The sequence below is a fragment of the Rhinatrema bivittatum genome, chromosome 1 (genome assembly GCF_901001135.1).
Source record: "Rhinatrema bivittatum chromosome 1, aRhiBiv1.1, whole genome shotgun sequence".
NCBI lineage: Eukaryota > Metazoa > Chordata > Amphibia > Gymnophiona > Rhinatrematidae > Rhinatrema > Rhinatrema bivittatum.
The window spans coordinates 594079457-594097984 of NC_042615.1; the positions used below are offsets into that span (position 1 = coordinate 594079457).

At 45.4% G+C, this 18528-nt stretch overlaps 1 protein-coding gene across 3 annotated transcripts in view; it reads right to left on the reverse strand.

The window, feature by feature from the left end:
• MEGF10 (multiple EGF like domains 10) overlaps positions 1-18528 on the reverse strand; it is a 419721-nt gene that overhangs the window by 168321 nt on the left and 232872 nt on the right. For all 3 annotated transcript variants that reach the window (XM_029619232.1, XM_029619240.1, XM_029619250.1), the window contains 2 exons: positions 10914-11088; positions 10152-10272 (listed from right to left, as the gene is read on the reverse strand). In XM_029619232.1, coding sequence (XP_029475092.1) covers positions 10152-10272; positions 10914-11088 — 296 coding nt within the window. The remainder of the gene's footprint in view (positions 1-10151; positions 10273-10913; positions 11089-18528) is intronic.

Genomic DNA, 18528 nt, shown 5'->3' on the forward strand with positions numbered 1-18528 from the left:
CCCTGACCCAGGCACTAAAAACCTCCCACACTAACCCACTCTCCCTGCTAGCATGGCTCCCTGCATTGCCCATGATGAGATAATCATCTCCTTTGCATGCCATTAGCATGCTCACACAGAACCTGCTGCGGGGTTTTTAAAAGGGTTCCGCATTCGTTTTTCCTATGCTGGATATGTTATTACATACCCCCATGAGACTAGCACGGGAAAAACCCATGCAGAAACCCACGCAAGTACATGCAAACACCCGCGGCAGCTATAGTGTTGCTTATTACATCGGCCCCAAAGATTGGTGCTTACTCACAAACAAACATCACACACTCTATCTTTTATGTGCCCCTAAAGGGGATTACACAGAAAAGAACAGGGAGATTGTGTGTAATGATTCAAATCCAACTGACTATACTGTTGATGTCACTTTGGTTGGACCAATTGAAAAATTGTCAACTTTTATGATCACACTTCTCCTTGACTTTTTCTGTAATTGCTTTTTGTGATTTTTCTAAACAGATAAGTTTCAAAGTAACTCTTTCTATTTTTTAATGTTATTGGAGAGTCCCTTTTTTGGCCTCTCTCTTACAATTTGTATTGCTTCTTTTTTATTAATATTCTATGTAACACTGCCTGATGTATCTGAACATTTTTAAAATTATATATAGTTATGCTTACATGTTCATATATTGGGGCCTCTGGTATAAGCATGAAGGTATCTATAAGTAGCTGTGGTAGATTCATGACAATGGAGATCCACAAGCTTTTAGTGGATGCATCTGTAAGAGAGGCTTAATAAAGGATGGCTGTATGTAACCACATGTGTGGCTATACAAATCATCAGGTTCTTATGTAGATCCCTCCTGTGTTTATTTCTTTAGAACTCAAACTCTATGTTTCCCAACCCTCTCCTGGAGGCATACCTATCCAGTCAGGTTTTCAGAATTGCCACAATCAATATGCATGAGATAGATTTGCAAACATTGGAGTCCCGGAGTATGCAAATATCTCTCATACATATTGATTACAGATATCCTGAAAACCCAACTCCTTAGGTGTGCTGCCAGGAGAGAGAGGTGATAGCACCATCTTTCCCTAAAGAAAAAAAGTAACCATACCCTCTATATTCATTTTTCTCTGAAAAACGTGCCCAGCTATGCTTTGCTTATGTACTACTAAACAGCAAACTGCATACAAGAAAATCTTACAGGAGAATGATCGATATTGTCTGTCTTATAATTTAAAATAAAAATATTAATAGATGGTACTCTTGTGGAAGAAAGGTTTCTTAATAACTGAAATTCTAAAGTTCTGAAAATTGAAGGAATTTCAGCCATTTTGTGCCTGTTGGAAAATGCCTTGACATATCCCCCTCCTGGTCTAGTTTTTGTACTCTACACATGTGTCAGGTGACCTGATTACATTGCTTACACACACTTATGCTTTACCATATTATGATGCCTTACCATAGACCTTCAAGGAACTTCATTCTGGTCCCTGGCAGTTTCCTCTTGGGCTTCTGGCTCAATCAAAATCGGCCTCTACTAGACTATGGTTCCATGAGCCTTCATTTGCAATTACCCAGGTGTGACAGATCCTACAGTTCTGTCACCATTAAGACCTGGGCGAGCCTTTGTTCAGCTACAGAGAGTGCAGGTTAGTGTGAGGGGTCTTGCATGGCCATCCCCCTGTAGAGTCTATATAGCAGCTCCCTACAGAGAGCTCGGCAGGCAGTCCCTTTAGGTTTTTTGAGAGTTGGGAGGCAGAGAGGAGTTTTGCTTCAGTCGTTTTTTTCAGGCCCAGTCAGAGGAGCCAGGCAAACCCTGCTTGGTGGTCCTGACCAGGTTGGGAGGAGTTTCCTTTTCCAGTCCACTCACTGGCTGGTTAGAATTTTCCTTCTGGGTCTATTTTTCAGGTTTTTAGATTTTAAGTGGTAGGAGCCTCACGGGACGCCTGGGCCTTTCTTGGACTCTGGGCATGGGGTATCCTGTGTCTGGGATTCCCAGGGATAGGGAAGACCTGCACCTGAAGTGATGGTTAGCCGTTGTAAGGAGGAACTCTGGTGTTAAATTCTGTTGAGGGGAAACAGTTTTGATTTTAATATCCAGGAGGAAATTTTGGCTGCCCTTCCTTCCTGTTTGAAACAAAGGGGGTCACTTTCCAACTCGTGTTATGGCGTTTTCGCATGTGAAAAATGCCTTAATGCATGTGAAAAGCACTATAACGCATGGTGTGATGCTAATTTTTAAAAGGGGAGGGATTGGGGTGGAGTTGGGAATTTTGTAAAAGTGGGCTGGCTTTGCAAAGTACAAAGCCATAATGGATAGTTTTAACGCCAAAGTAACTACATCTTTTTTGTTGGCATTAAGCTGTACAATGTAACATGCCCATGGTACAAATTGTGATTTTTTTCACAACTTCTGTTTTGGGCATTTTTAGGCTAGGGAGAGGGAGAGAGCCTCTGGGGTTGACACTCTAGTAAGCAGTTATTTATGCCTCTATAGGAGGCTCACCTAGTAACTCGAGGTGAGGCTTAGGTAGTAGTGTAGGGGCTAAAGGCCAGTTTGGCATGCCGAGTGAGCTGTATGAACAGAACAGTGCACTCTTGTGAAGATTTAATGTCTTTCTAAGTGTGGAAACTCACACAACAATGAGATTTGTACAAAGTTCTCTCAAACTAGACTGATGGACTCTCTACCTGGGTAACATCAAGCTAGGTTGAGAGAACATTGTACAAATCTCATTGTTGTGTGAGAAAGACATCAAATCATCACAAGAGTGCTCTGTTCTGTTCATACATCTCACTCTGCATGTCAAAGTGGCCCTTAACCTCTACACTACTACCTAAACCTCACCTCGAGTTACTAGGTGGGCCTCCTATTGTAGCATAAATAGCTAACTACTACAAGGCTCTTCTAGATAGTTTCTTTCTCTCTCTCTCTCTCTCTCTCTCTCTCTCTCTCTCTCTCTCTCTCTCTCATAATTGTGGTATGACCAAAAACTACCCTAGGGTGAGATTCACTTTCTGAGCCATAAACTTTTTCTCAGAGTGGAAGGGATTTTTTGATCAGTCTAAAGAGACCCTGCCCACCTGGGAGTTCCAGGATGTTTCCCTGGCCCTGATATGTAAGCCCTGCACAGATAGAGGGAAGAGAATGTAAGAAAAGAAAATTCTGTGTTGCTCTAATTTGAGTTATTGCGCCATTCATCACCATTGTTTGAACAGTAAAGACTTTAATTTTGGACACTAACCCGGTGACTCCTGAGTATTTATTAACTATTAACTGCACCAATCTTAAGGACAGGTATCCTTCCCAAGGGAACACAATGGACAAAAAAGAATGTGTAAAAAAGGTCACCCTTCTCACACTGGGCCCTGGAAGTTTATCTTCCCTCCACTTTTAAAGGAACCGGCCCTGGGAGTGAGATGTAATGTGAAAGAGCTAGCCAGTGAGAGGCTTCAGCTCCGAAGAGAAACAAATTCTTTTATGGTCTCACCCATGCAGGACAGGCACATTAGGGTGGGGTGACACAGGGGTTTTCACCAACTTTTAACTACCCCCTTTCATCTAGCCCATCCATTATAGCAATAGTCCTTGGCTATAGTCATATCCCCCAGATAGACCATGGAAGAAGTATCCCAAGGGCATAGGCATCAAAATAGGATGGGCCATAGGCGCCATGAGCCCAACCAACTTTGGGCAGGGGACGCTGCTGCAGGTTTGTGTAAAATATGGGTCTTGATGGCTGCAGGAACCTGAAACTTAAACAAAAAGGCAGGCGGATTGGGTCCTCCCCACCCTTGTGCTCCTTCCTGCTGCAGATCTGCCCTGTGCAGCTCTAGATGATCCTCCCATCCTACTTTTGGGCATGCTCAGTGCTGGCTCCAAGCAATGCTCCTCCCCTGCCCCCCCCCCCCCCCCCCAACACATTCAGGCCAATGCAACATCATGCGCTCAGGCTAGCGCACAGGTTAACCCGCGGTTGGACGCGTGTTTCGGTCACGTCCATAACCCCTGATGCAATAAGGGGATCAGTGCATGCAAAACACATGTCCAAACCCGCTCGTAGCTAATAGTGCTCATCACATGTAAATGCCATGTTGATAAGGTTATTAGCTATAGCTAGTACCCCGATGTAAAAAAAATGTGCGCTCAATGCACACATTTTAACCCTCAAAAATTTACGCCAATCCCGAGCTGGCGTTAAATCTTGAAGTACCCCAAAACCTGAACAGAAAAGCAGAAAACACTGCTTTTCTGTGGATCATCCGACTTAATATCATTGCGATACTAAGTAGGAGGAACCACAGAAAGCAGCAACATGAAAGAAAAAAAAAGTCTTGCTGGCGGTCAGGTTAGGAAAACAGACGCTCAGTTTACAAGTGTCCATTTTCCTAACCCATGACTGTGCACGGGTTAGGAAAACAGATGCTCATAAAATTGAGCGTCCGTTTTCCTAACCCGCGCAAAACCATGTCTCCTGGGCACCGGATGCCATAGACGTCCTAGGGACACACGTTTTATCCTTACCACGTCCTTTTTAGCACGGTGGCTCATTTGCCTATTAAATCGAGCACCCAAGAGAGGTGAATGTGCGTGTGGTAAAAAACGGGCGCTCAGTTTGGACCCCCGTGTTTTATGTGCACTTTATTGCATTGACCTGTTTCTAAGTAGAAGGTTGGCAGCGAAAGTTAAGAGGCCGTTAACATCTGCTGCAAGCAGTCTACACAGAAAGAGAACCATCACCATGTACAGCAGAAGCTGCATGCTGCTATCATTATTGATAGCCCTAACTTCTGCCCCTGGTCCTGTCGGCCGTCATTGCTGCGGCCTGCAGCTGTTACCTCTAGAGGACCCTGGGATCAGTCACAGCAGCTGCCACCACCGTAGCACTCTTTCTTCCTCTGTGGCTGCCGCCCCTTCTTGACACTGGAAGAGATGCAGAGGTCAGCCAGATGCTGAGCGGAAGGTGGGGAAGGCAGCTGGAGAGGAGGGGATGGGAGTAGGAGGAGAGAGAAAGCAAGAGGGGGAGGGTGTGGGGGCAAAAGAGGTGAGAGCAAGAGGAGAGGGATAGGGAGGAGGAAAGCTTGGAACAAGGGGAGAGGGCAGAGGAAGAGGAGAAGTACTGAAGGGGGAGGAGGGGGTAAGGACTGAAGTGAGAAGATGGGACTAGGGCCAGGGATAAGGGAGCAAGGGTGGGTGAGGAGAGGAGGGGGCTGAGGAGAGAAGGAGGCAGTCAGGATGCTGAAGGGATGAGAAAAGAGGCGGTAACAGGGGGAGAACGAGAGGAAGGGGCTGTGGTAGGGGAGGGAGGAGAGGATTGGATGCAGGAGGTAGATGGGGAGTGGGCTCAGAGGCACGAGGTGGAGGCTTGGGGCAGGAAGTGGGAGGATCAGTGGGAGTGAGGGTGGGGGGATGGGAGGTGATGGAGCTGATGAGGCCTTGTGATTGTTTTTGTGAGTGTGTGGGAGGGTTGCAGTATTATGTTGGGGCTGCCAAGCTTTCATTGTTTGTCTTGTAAAGGGGGATGTTAGACTGAGGCTGCGAGTGTTGTGTAATATAACAGCTCCCATGTGCCACAAGAACAATGAGTGGGGCTTGGCTTAGTATAGGAGGAAATGCCTTTCTGTTTTACACTGCATACAGAATGGTTTCTTAGGAGTTCCATTTCAATTTTTGTATGCACATTTGTAATTTGTGCTTAACTATTCTGTATTTGATAAAGGTCTGTCTGTATTCTGTGTGTGTGAGGGAAGTGAGGTTTTCTGCTAACAGGTAGTGGATCTGTAGCATAGGAAACTTTTGGCATAACAACTCATACATTGTTTCTGGCCTGCTGGTTGGATCTGACCATTAACAAAAGGCTGTTGTGTGTGCACTTGGTGTTTGTCGATGTTGGGCAGATGGTGTATGTGTGTTGCATGCAGTCTGTGGCCTAACCCGACAGTGGCATCAGAGGCAGTGAATGGCACAGCAGGTAGGGAGCCTGGATCCTGCCTCCTGAAGGGTATGTCATGCCCCTAGATCTGCTTGTCTGGTGGGAAAGTGAAGCCTTCCTAACTGAAAAGGTTTTCCCAAAGCAGAAAAGGAGCAGCTGTTGACAGAGGTGGGGATGGGTACACAAGAGTTGGAGAAGGGATGGAAATGGATCACACCAGAATTCTGGGGAGAGGAGGGGTGGGGGGAGGGGAGAGACGGGACTGAGAAAGAGTGGACCACACAGAGCCCATCTAATCACTAACTCACTCAGTACTCCCACCAGTCATATATATACCATATACACTTCCCCAGCTACTCACTTAATCACTCACACCCACTCACTCATTCATTCATGCACACACTCACACAACCTATTGCACCCCATACCTTCACTTTCAGAGTGACCCCCACATAATCTATCCCACTCGTGCCCTCCACATAGACACCAATGCCCATGCAACTATGCCACTGTGTACAATGAAGCATGTTTTACTGTGTGGTTTCTCATTTGCTTTTCCACTGGTACAACATGTTTTGCTGTTGCTTCATTTCCCCCCCAGGATTATACAGGACTTTTTTCCTGCTTTTTTTGTGGGAACTCTTTGATTTTCTCTACCAGCTTTGCAAAATGTACTTCTCTGATATCTTTTGGGGTCTATATTCAGCCGCTGAGTGGTTAATTAACAGGTTGATACAGTAAAAATCACGGGAGACTGGGCGAGCGCCCGCTCTCCCGTGCGAGCGATACAGTAAAGTAATTTATTTAAATTAGGGTCTGCGGCAAAGAGGCGCTAGGGACACTAGCGCATCCTAGCGCCTCTTTTTGGACAGGAGCGGCGGCTGTCAGCGGGTTTGACAGCCGACGCTCAATTTTGCCGGCGTCGGTTCTTGAGCCCGCTGACAGCCACGGGTTTGGAAACCGGATGCCGGCAAAATTGAGCATCCGGTTTTCAACCCGCGAACCGCAGGCCCATTTTACATTTTTTTTATTTTTTATTTTTTACTTTTTTTAACTTTTGGGGCCTCCGACTTAATATTGCCATGATATTAAGTCGGAGGGTGCACAGAAAAGCAGTTTTTACTGCTTTTCTGTGCACTTCCCTAGCGCCGGCAGAAATTAACGCCTACCTTTGGGTAGGCGTTAATTTCTTAAAGTAAAATGTGCGGCTTGGCTGCACATTTTACTTACTGTATCATGCGGGAATGACTAATAGGGCCATCAACATGCATTTGCATATTGCGGGCACTATTAGGTTCGGGGGGTTGAACGCGCATTTTCAACGTGCTATTACCCCTTACTGAATAAGGGGTAAAGCTAGCGCGTCGAAAACACGCGTCCAATCGCGGGTTAACAGTGCGCTCCGCTGGAGCGCACTGTACTGTATCAGCCTGTAAGTTAGCCAGATCACACCTATCCGGCTAACTTAACCTGGATATTCAGTGGTGAGGCAGCGCCATAAGAATATACGGCTAACTTTAGACCTGCCTACAGGGCCTACCACCTGCCCCGGGAACACCCTTGATATATCTAAATTCTAGCCAGATAAAGAATTGTCTGGCTAGAATTTAGCTGGATAAGTCACCAAATATCACAGCTAAGCCATTTAAACGGATAACTTTTCAGTAATCATTCTAAATGGCTTTTGAATATTTACTCTTTTGCATTTTGCTCAGCACTATAGGACATGCATTTCTGTTTTACATTTCTACAGTGAGGCATTGCATGCGGAGTATGACTTCTTGGCATTACCATTTCAATTTTTGTCCGCGAAATTCTCTTTCTGATCACATATTTTATATTTTGGTGAGGGTTGCTGTGCATGACTGAGGTGATAGCATGTAATTTCTGCATGGGGCTTTATAGCAGACCAGCATGTTGTGTTTTCCATTGTGAACCTCCTAATAGGAGATTTTTTGGTGTCCTGCGGCACGTTGCAATGCTTGTTGGGCTGTTCCACTTGACAGATCTCACTGAAATTTGGCAACATTGTCCCACCAAGTTCGTAGTAGTGGTATCAAATTTCAGCAAGATTGTTCCAATGAAAGGGCCCCTGAGGTGTCCTAACAGAAGGATCAACAGTGAAATCTAATGAGCAAAGAAGCAGCAGTGGGAAAGATTGGAAGGATCTGAAATATGCCTTCTGTACGTTACTCTATTAACATATATTTTGACTGCTTATATTTTGTATGCTCAGTAGGGATGTGAATCGTTTTAGGACGATTAAAATTATCGTCCGATAATTTTAATATCGTCTTAAACCGTTATGGAACACAATACAATAGAGATTCTAACGATTTATCGTTATAAATCGTTAGAATCGTGAGCCGGCACACTAAAACCCCCTAAAACCCACCCCCGACCCTTTAAATTAAATCCCCCACCCTCCCGAACCCCCCCCCAAATGACTTAAATAATCTGCGGGTCCAGCGGCGGTCCAGAACGGCAGCGGTCCGGAACGGGCTCCTGCTACTGAATCTTGTTGTCTTCGGCCGGCGCCATTTTCCAAAATGGCGCCGAAAAATGGCGGCGGCCATAGACGAACACGATTGGACGGCAGGAGGTCCTTCCGGACCCCCGCTGGACTTTTGGCAAGTCTTGTGGGGGTCAGGAGGCCCCCCCCAAGCTGGCCAAAAGTTCCTGGAGGTCCAGCGGGGGTCAGGGAGCGATTTCCCGCCGCGAATCGTTTTCGTACGGAAAATGGCGCCGGCAGGAGATCGACTGCAGGAGGTCGTTCAGCGAGGGTTCCGGCGCCTCGCTGAACGACCTCCTGCAGTCGATCTCCTGCCGGCGCCATTTTCCGTACGAAAACGATTCGCGGCGGGAAATCGCTCCCTGACCCCCGCTGGACCTCCAGGAACTTTTGGCCAGCTTGGGGGGGGCCTCCTGACCCCCACAAGACTTGCCAAAAGTCCAGCGGGGGTCCGGAAGGACCTCCTGCCGTCCAATCGTGTTCGTCTATGGCCGCCGCCATTTTTCGGCGCCATTTTGGAAAATGGCGCCGGCCGAAGACAACAAGATTCAGTAGCAGGAGCCCGTTCCGGACCGCTGCCGTTCCGGACCGCCGCTGGACCCGCAGGTTATTTAAGTCATTTGGGGGGGGGTTCGGGAGGGTGGGGGATTTAATTTAAAGGGTCGGGGGTGGGTTTTAGGGGGTTTTAATGTGCCGGTTTTGCGATTTTACGTTTTTTCGATTTTTTACGATTTTTTCACGATTTTTCACGATATTTTACCCCCCCAAACGGCAACAATACGATTCCCTCCCCCTCCCAGCCGAAATCGATCGTTAAGACGATCGAGGACACGATTCACATCTCTAATGCTCAGTTGTATGGTTCTGCTTTGCACACATTATTGGAGTGGAGTGAGTTGGATTCTGGATGCAGAGTATATATTTAAAGAATTGGAGGTGCAGAGGTTATATTATTAGTTTTGCACATATCATGATGAGAATGAACCTCACTGGTAAGCCAGGGTAGGTAGGATATCATCTCACTCTCTCTTAATACTTGCATTGCGCCAAACAGCTTCATTCTGGAATGTGTACAGCATAATATATAAAGGCAAAATATCAAGGTGAGCTTGTGAGTTCTTTTTAATCAGGTGAATGATGCCCAGTTAGTACTTATTCTGTATCTTTAGGTCACATTTCTTGGTCTCTGATTACATTTCTTGGTCCTTGATGATCTTCTCTCGTCTCTCTCTCCATGCACGATACAGAATTGTCTCTTAGAACTGACGTTTCTATTAGTTATGCTGTTTTTATGGTTCTCCTTTACCACTATGCCTGGTTTTCTAGCATCAAGCTTTTTTATTGGTTGGTCTGGAAATGAATAATTATACTCTGATTTATTGGAAGAATGTATGTAAGAAAGTATGACTAACTGTAAACAAAGAAATTAGCAGTAGGAGCTGGGGGTGGAGCTGGAGGTGGAGCTGAGGGTGGAGCTTGGGTGATTTTGCTTGCCGCCCACCCCTCCACCCAATCAAAAAGGTGTTCCACTGCCCCTGCCCAATGGCATCATCAAACCCAGTCCTCACAGACTGGCAACACTAAGGACCAGCCCACCAAGCCATTTGATGCCTGTTTCTAATCTTCTTCCATCCCAGAAGCAGCAGTCGTGCAGGGGGCATGCGTCCCAGCTAGGTGCCACAGAGAGGAAATCAATTTAGGCTCTTACCTGCTTTACAGATACAAGAACCGTCCACCGCAGAGCACATTGCATGGTTTTTGCAGCTGCATGTAGAGGAGCAGTTTACCCCATAGTTCCCTACAGCACAGGGAGTTGAACAATCTGCTCCCTATAAACAGACAAATATAAGAACAATCCAATTACTAACTAACCAAGAAGAAAATCATACATTTTAAATCATAATTTCAAAACCTGCACTTTTCAAGATTAACCATACATGAGGCAGATAAGAAAAGACTTTTAAACAAGTAGCTCTGACCTGCAAGGTGTATCATAGGAAATCGGAGCTATAGCAATTGATTGCATAGTGCAGCCTATGTTTATGGGAACTAGACTGTTGTGAAATGCTCGTCTGACTTATACCCATGGCTACTTCTGATGTCATACCCCATGCCACAGGCCTACTGTCAAGTAATAAACTGTAGTGCCAGTGTCTTGGGATACATTCATTTCTCCACAGTCACTGCCATACAATCTGCTAATGCAAATAAATAATAAATTCAACAAGAGCCTGAACTTTCAGCTTTTTCATGGAATGCATGGTGCTGGCTGTTTTAGCTTGCCAGAATTCTGCGGTCGCACTGCAGAGGTTTGCATGGCTTACCACTGACCTCGACAGCAAACAGAACAAAGAGAACGGGATTACATCTACCCACATGCAAGTGCTACTCAATATGATTACTACTACTGCTGAAGGGATTTAATTTGGGGTGGGGGGAAAAAAAAAGATAAAGGTGAAAGGGGACTCACTGTAAACCCAGGGGCACAGGTGCATTTTCCAGTCGCACTGTCACAGTCAGCACCGTTTTGGCAGCTGCAGATTTGCCGACAAGAATCGCCGTAGAATCCTGGAGAGCAGGTCTCATTGCAGTAGAGTCCGGCCCGGCCTGGCCTGCAGGAGCATTCTCCAGACATGGGATGACAGCTGGCAGAAGGAGATGACATGGATAAATAACATCGGAACTAAATATGATTCCAAAACACAACTAGTCATACAGCCCGAAATGCTGCTGCAGGCAACACTAGGGCACCTCTGTAGTACTGCAAATCCTTGCCTTTCTGTCTCAAAGCTATCAAATTCACTTTGGGGCATACATTTTTAAAGCCTTAGCTGGGAACCACATGGGTAAAACTCTGGGTTTCATGGGTAGATAGGCTGAATACGCCTGAGAGGCTAAAAATTAGGGATGTGAATCGTTTTAGGACGATTAAAATTATCGTCCGATAATTTTAATATCGTCTTAAACCGTTATGGAACACAATACAATACAGATTCTAACGATTTATCGTTATAAATCGTTAGAATCGTGAGCCGGCACACTAAAACCCACTAAAACCCACCCCCGACCCTTTAAATTAAATCCCCCACCCTCCCGAACCCCCCCCCCCCAATAACTTAAATAACCTGCGGGTCCAGCGGCGGTCCGGAACGGCAGCGGTCCGGAACGGGCTCCTGCTCCTGAATCTTGTCGTCTTCAGCCGGCGCCATTTTCCAAAATGGCGCCGAAAAATGGCGGCGGCCATAGACGAAAAAGATTGGACGGCAGGAGGTCCTTCCGGACCCCCGCTGGACTTTTGGCAAGTCTCGTGGGGGTCAGGAGGCCCCCCACAAGCTGGCCAAAAGTTCCTGGAGGTCCAGCGGGGGTCAGGGAGCGATTTCCCGCCGCGAATCGTTTTCGTACAGAAAATGGCGCCGGCCATACGCGTATGGCCGGCGCCATTTTCCGTACGGAAAATGGCGCCGGCAGGAGATCGACTGCAGGAGGTCGTTCAGCGAGGCGCCGGAACCCTCGCTGAACGACCTCCTGCAGTCGATCTCCTGCCGGCGCCATTTTCCGTACGAAAACGATTCGCGGCGGGAAATCGCTCCCTGACCCCCGCTGGACCTCCAGGAACTTTTGGCCAGCTTGTGGGGGGCCTCCTGACCCCCACGAGACTTGCCAAAAGTCCAGCGGGGGTCCGGAAGGACCTCCTGCCGTCCAATCTTTTTCGTCTATGGCCGCCGCCATTTTTCGGCGCCATTTTGGAAAATGGCGCCGGCTGAAGACGACAAGATTCAGGAGCAGGAGCCCGTTCCGGACCGCTGCCGTTCCGGACCGCCGCTGGACCCGCAGGTTATTTAAGTTATTTGGGGGGGGGTTCGGGAGGGTGGGGGATTTAATTTAAAGGGTCGGGGGTGGGTTTTAGGGGGTTTTAATGTGCCGGTTTTTCGATTTTTCGATTTTTCGATTTTTAACGATTTTTAACGATTTTTCACGATATTTTACCCCCCCAAACGGCAACAATACGATTCCCTCCCCCTCCCAGCCGAAATCGATCTTTAAGACGATCGAGGACACGATTCACATCCCTACTAAAAATACACGTGCACTTTCGCGAAGCACAGACTTTTAACGGCACAATGAGGCACTTCCAGGGGGTTCTAACCTGGTCAGGGCACAAAGCTCCACGAGTACATTTAAGTTGTATGCATGTCTTTACTTATTTATTTGTTTACAATATCTTCTAGTCCACAAATCCAAAAATTGTTCAGTGTGGTTTACAAGACACATACATAATTTAAAATCACAACATTAAAACAACAATTAAATCAAACATTTAAAACACAGAATGTAAAAATGTACTCTGCGCTCCCACTGGAGACGACTTAACATGCTCACCTACTTTTCATCCGCATAACTGCCTGCTCTTCCAATGCAAACTATACAGCTAGTTTGCCTTTGAAGACCAGGTCGATTTGTGTGGGGTGAAAAGTCCCCATGCCCTTTGTTAATTACCCCTCTGTTATCAGTCAGCAACAAAGTGAAAGTTATAAAGATCTATGAAATTCAAGCGGTGCACGGTTCCTGTAGACACAGTGATCCTGGAGAAAAAGTGGATTCATTTTGGCTTGTGATCCCTTTTGTTGAGTCGGCTAGAAAATCATCCAGCCCTGATGCTGGACATGAGCTTTGGACGCCACAAGACCCAGCCTTTTTTTCTGACAGTAACCTGGCACCAAAACTTGAGATATCGTTCAACTGTCTGATGAAATCAATCCTTAATATAAAGACCATACATTGCCATCACTGTGCACACTAATTCACATGACTGCAGGAATTTACAAAGCTGTTTGAGCACCAGGAAGTTCAGAGAAGTGCTAGAGGTTATTATGACAAGTATTGAATAAGGGAATGAAACAGGTATCATGGGGTTCACAGCTCTCTGCTCTAACCACTATATGGCTGCTGCCCCATCCCATACAAATGTCCTTTTTGTATCTTCTTTTTTGGACTTACATCAGATTGCCAAACTTACAGTGAATGTCTTTTAATGAAATGATACCAAATAATTCAGCATAAGGCGAAGTAGGGGACAATGTGTCAAAGAAATGACTTTTTTTTTTTTTTTTTTTTTTTTTTAAACATGCAGAGCCCCCACTTTGTGTACCTGGCATTCAAAACAGCTGTCTCTACCTGAAACAGCAGCTCCATTGAGCAAACAGCCAGACAGCTGTTACCTCCCAACAAATGGATGCAGGCAGCTGTGCACAGATATGGAAGTTTGAAAAGTGGATACAATGAGCCACTTGAGGCTCTCTGGCTCACAAAGCTCCTTGCTCTTACCAAACAACCAAATCTAATGTCCTACAATGGAAAGACTGTTTTGTGATCATCTTTCGATCACTGACAGAAGCAAAACCCTAGCACCCTGCCCCCACCCTCACTCCCTTCACAAGTGTCCCTGGTAGAAACATGTGGCCTGCGGAAGGAGCATACGTGACCTGCTGGAGCTAACACAGCAAATCTTTTGCTAAACTAGTAAATCCATCCTTTCTTTTTTTTTTTTTCTGTGCAGAGTATGTAGGACTATGGAGGGAATCCTTTCCCGGTTTGGCCTCCTCTCTGCTGGTGAGAGGAGAGGAGTGAAGGAGTCCATGTGGGCTGAGTACACGCGTCTGATTTGGAGGGCTGAAGGAGACTCTGTTTCCCCGAAGGTGTTCCATAAAGCTCAGCCCTTCTCTTTATGTACCAACTCTCTAATGCCTTCACTTCTTCTTTTGCCAACAATACTCAGATCTTGCTCTTGTTTCCTCACCCCCCCTCGGCCCATTAAGGAATGGCTGGGACATAGGTGGTTGAATGGAAATATGACACAAAGAGTGGCCTAGTGGCTACAGTAATGAAATTTACTTCCAGTCCTCGAGAGCTACAAATGAGTCAGGTTTTCAGAATTTCAGGAATGTGCAAGAGAAAGATTTGCATACAACTGAAGCAGTATACATGCAAATATATGTCATGCATATTCATTAAATATATCCTGAAGACTGGAAGTGAATACCACCGGTCTAGAGCAATGGCCTAAGAACCAGGGAAACTAGGATTTAAATCCCATGTTCCCCACTCTCACTGCTTGTGACCTTGGGCAAGTCACTTTATCTCCCTTTGCCTCAGATATCCATTTAGAGCGAAAACTCTTTGGGGGTTCAAATTTATTGTACTTGAATTCTAATAATGCTGTAAGCACCTTAGGCATCATTTGGAAAGGTGGGCTAAAAATCTAAATCCAATCCAAAAATATATTATTATACCTCAGGGTCTGATTCATCAAGGCATTTTTCCATAGGGTCAGAATGGGAGAAAATCCTTAGTGAATCAGGCAGTTAGTTTGGCTTATAGAGACCCAACTGGAAAGTAAACATGGAGAAGCTGTTTTGGAGAAATCTGGAAATGCAAGATTCAGAGGACAACCAAGGTTTTGAAATGAGATAACCGATAAGGTATATTTGAAAGTAACTACCAGGATTGAGTGGGCAGGAAGTCTGGAATATGTTGGTTCAGGCATGGCCTGGATCAAACTAGGGAAAGGAACCAACCAGGCAGAAAATCTGTAAGACTTTCAGGACAAGGAGGTTGAGCAAAACAGAGGATCAGGAAGTGAATGCTATGATGCTGTTGTGCCAGCACAGGATCCCTGAGGTAGCTGGGTTTAAGAATTGCAGCCAACTGGAGCCTCACCTGTTCCTGCCCAATGGGATTCCTCAGAGGTATTGGAAACCTTTATAAGGCGGGACAACTAGTTGACAGGAATCCAAAGCTTCCTGTGGGTCTAAAGTTCGGCAGTCTAGTTCCCTGTTTTCTGAAACCCAGGACCACCAGTTCAAGCCATGCCTTCCCTGACAGTATTCACCCTTCTCTTAGGAACCAAAGCACTCAGATCTGATTTCTGGGAGTAGGCTTGATGAAAACAACCAACCAGTTGCACATTTTTAGCTGATTCCCATATGCAGTATTGTATCGGTGGACCCTTGGACTTGAGTGAGATTGGCTTTACCTGCAGGGAGGAGCCTTGCAGGTTCTCACTGCCAGCAGGCGGACCCAGGTGAAGTAGAGACCGGTTGGGAGTTCACCTTTACCAGTCTACATTCCTCTTGGATTGAGCCTTTGGGTGCCTGGCCGGCAGAAGGTGAGGGGTCTCTGCAGAAGACTACGGACATGGTCCAAGGTCAGGCTAGGGTCATAGGCAGGCAGTAATAAGGTGTATCAAGAGTCCAGGCAAAGGTCAGAATCAGGTTTCTGTCCAAGGAAGAGGAAGAGGGATGGGTAAGCTGAGGCAGGCTGGACAGGCAAGGCAGGCACAGACAGGACAGGCGAAGGCTAGACAAACAAAGGCAGAAACAAGCTAGATGGGATGAAGGTAAATATCAATGTAGCTGAACCTGGGGTGGGGGGTGCACAAAGTAGAAGGTTCGCCTAGGGTACCTAATACCTTTCCCCCGGCCCTGGATATATATACTTGTTGAAGATCTTGTTTGTTTACTCTTTTCCATTTTTCTAACTAATTTAGCCTAGCTGTGGAAGCCTCTGTACCCTGGTTTAATCAGTGCTTTTCACTCTCTATTATATACCCTGACTGCTGGTAACACCAGAAAATAAGTGTTGGAATATGTCTATTGAGTGAATCCCTATTTTCTGGTTTTAGTGAAGTTTGAAGCAGGCGAAAGCAATCAGAAGGGATCATAGAGGGGATACTCCTACAATCGAGATCTCTATCCAGCTCAGAAGCCTACACCCTCACTGCTTCTAGGTCAGGGTCCACTACACCATCTACATGACACACATTCCATTTTGAACCCTTCCGAGAAACCAGCACTTGGCTCACTCAGAAGCCAGAACCTCTCAAATTTTAAATGCCCGAACCAGGAGGGATTACATATGTTTATTAATTCCTATCCATCAGAAGTATCACTTGCTCAGGTTGTTATTTTGTATATATCAAAATGGCCAGCCCGCTAGGAGTCATGGCAGATGCAGAGGACTTCTAATCATAATGCCACTTCCAACACATATATTGTTGGTTCTTCCAATACAATCTCCCTGCTAGAAAAGATCTGAATTATCTATCATCAGTCTTATCTACCTTAGCATTTGCATGATAAGAGTATCCATTTATAATTTATCCCTAATTTGTGTCATTAAACCTGTCCTAACTGTATTCATAGCAACGTTTTCTATCATCAAAATTAGGGCAGATTTGCCTCTGTCCATAAGTCCAGCTTTCATTCTTTCTGGATAGGGCATCCAATTTACCATTCTGTGACCCTGGTCTGTAAGTCAAGGTAAAGAAACAAAAAAAAAAATATAGACCAATAAGCCTGGCTTAGGTTGAGATGCTTTGCTGTCTTCAAACACTCCAGGCTTTTATGGTCTGAAAAAAACATGTATTGGGAAAAGCGCTCTTTTCAGAAGATTAAGCTATTCCTCAAAAGCTGTCTGGATGGCTATTAGCTCCTTATCCCAGATATTATAGTCGTGTGTTCTGCTGAGGTCAGTTTCCTGGAATAGAATGTGCATGAGTGCAGGAGGTTTCTTGACTCTTCATTGTGATAAAATAGCTCCTACCACTGTAATGGAAGAGTCTGTCTTTTCTATAAAAGACTGTATTAGTACTGGTACGGAGGCGAAAGCTTTCTTCAGCAAGTCAAATGTACACTTAGCTTCTTCTGTCCAACTGAAGGAAATTTTCTTCTTTAATAAAGCTATGACAAATGCCTCTACTTTACCAAATCCCTTAATAAATCACCTCTAGAAATTGATGAACCCAAAAAATTGTTGCATCCCCCTTCACTTTTCTAGGTGATAGCCATGTTGCTGTCATAATCCTCCTAGGATCCAGGTACAGCCCATCTAGTGATATCACATAACCTAAGAATATGATGGTTTGCTTATCAAATTCACATTTTTCAAGCTTGGCAATCAGCTTGTGAGCTCTGAAATGCATAATATTATGGGCATTTGATGCTCATGTTTCAACAGCTAAGAACATAAGAATTGCCATGCTGGATTATATAATGGTCCAGCAAGCCCAATATCCTGTTTCCAATAGTGGCCAATCAAGATTGCAGGTACATGGCAGATCCCATAACATAGTCTAATTCTTCTTATTCACTCCCAGGGATAGCAATAATAGCTATCTTTAGTCTACCTAGCTAATAATGCATTATGGACTTTTCTCCAGGAACTTGCCCAAACCTCTTTTAAACCCTGCTATGTTAGTCGCCTTGAAGACATTCTCCCGAATAAATTAAAGGGTACCCAAAAGGAATTCTAGGAATTTCTGAACCAATACTGGCTACTGTTCAAGCTCTCCTGATTTGATCAAAATGGCTATGGTCATCAGGCTGTAAGGTAAACTCCAGTGACCCTACACAGGATGTGAATCATGAACATGAGGCCTACTGTTATGCACACAGACTGAATAAAAATTGCATGCCTACAGAAATGCAAACATGGAGTTTTGCAGCCATGTGATGATTTTGGCAGCTTTATATGAGACTGTTTTCATACAGAAGAGAAAAGACTGTATTTCTTCATATCAGAGTCATCATCACCTTCCAAATGAGAGGAGCACCTTGGACCAGAGCTGAGAACATATCCTTGGTAAAACTTTGTATCTAGCCTGAGACCAGCTATGAAATGGAATTTGTTCTAACACCTGTCTTGCTGGTGGACTCTAATGAGTGTATGATAATATTCCTATGCATCGGGACCCAGATAACATCATTTGCATCCCACTAATCCTGGGTCTATAGGAGATGGCAATAGTCAATCTGGATCAACGTTTGAACCTTATGGAACTGAATATTCAAGAGAGACTGAGTTACCCAGATGGACTTGGACATCTATCCGAAAAAGCCTTTGCCAAGGGCTTTCCCCCATAGATTTTTCCACAGATTCTCCAAGCTCTGCGAAGAGACCTTTGTTAACAGAACTTTAATTGCTGCAGTAAACCTGCAAGCTAAACTGAGTTTCAGGTACTCAGTGCAGTCTGCTCCGTAATCGAAAAGCAGCTGTTCTTGCCAACACCCCTTGAAAGACATTTGGCC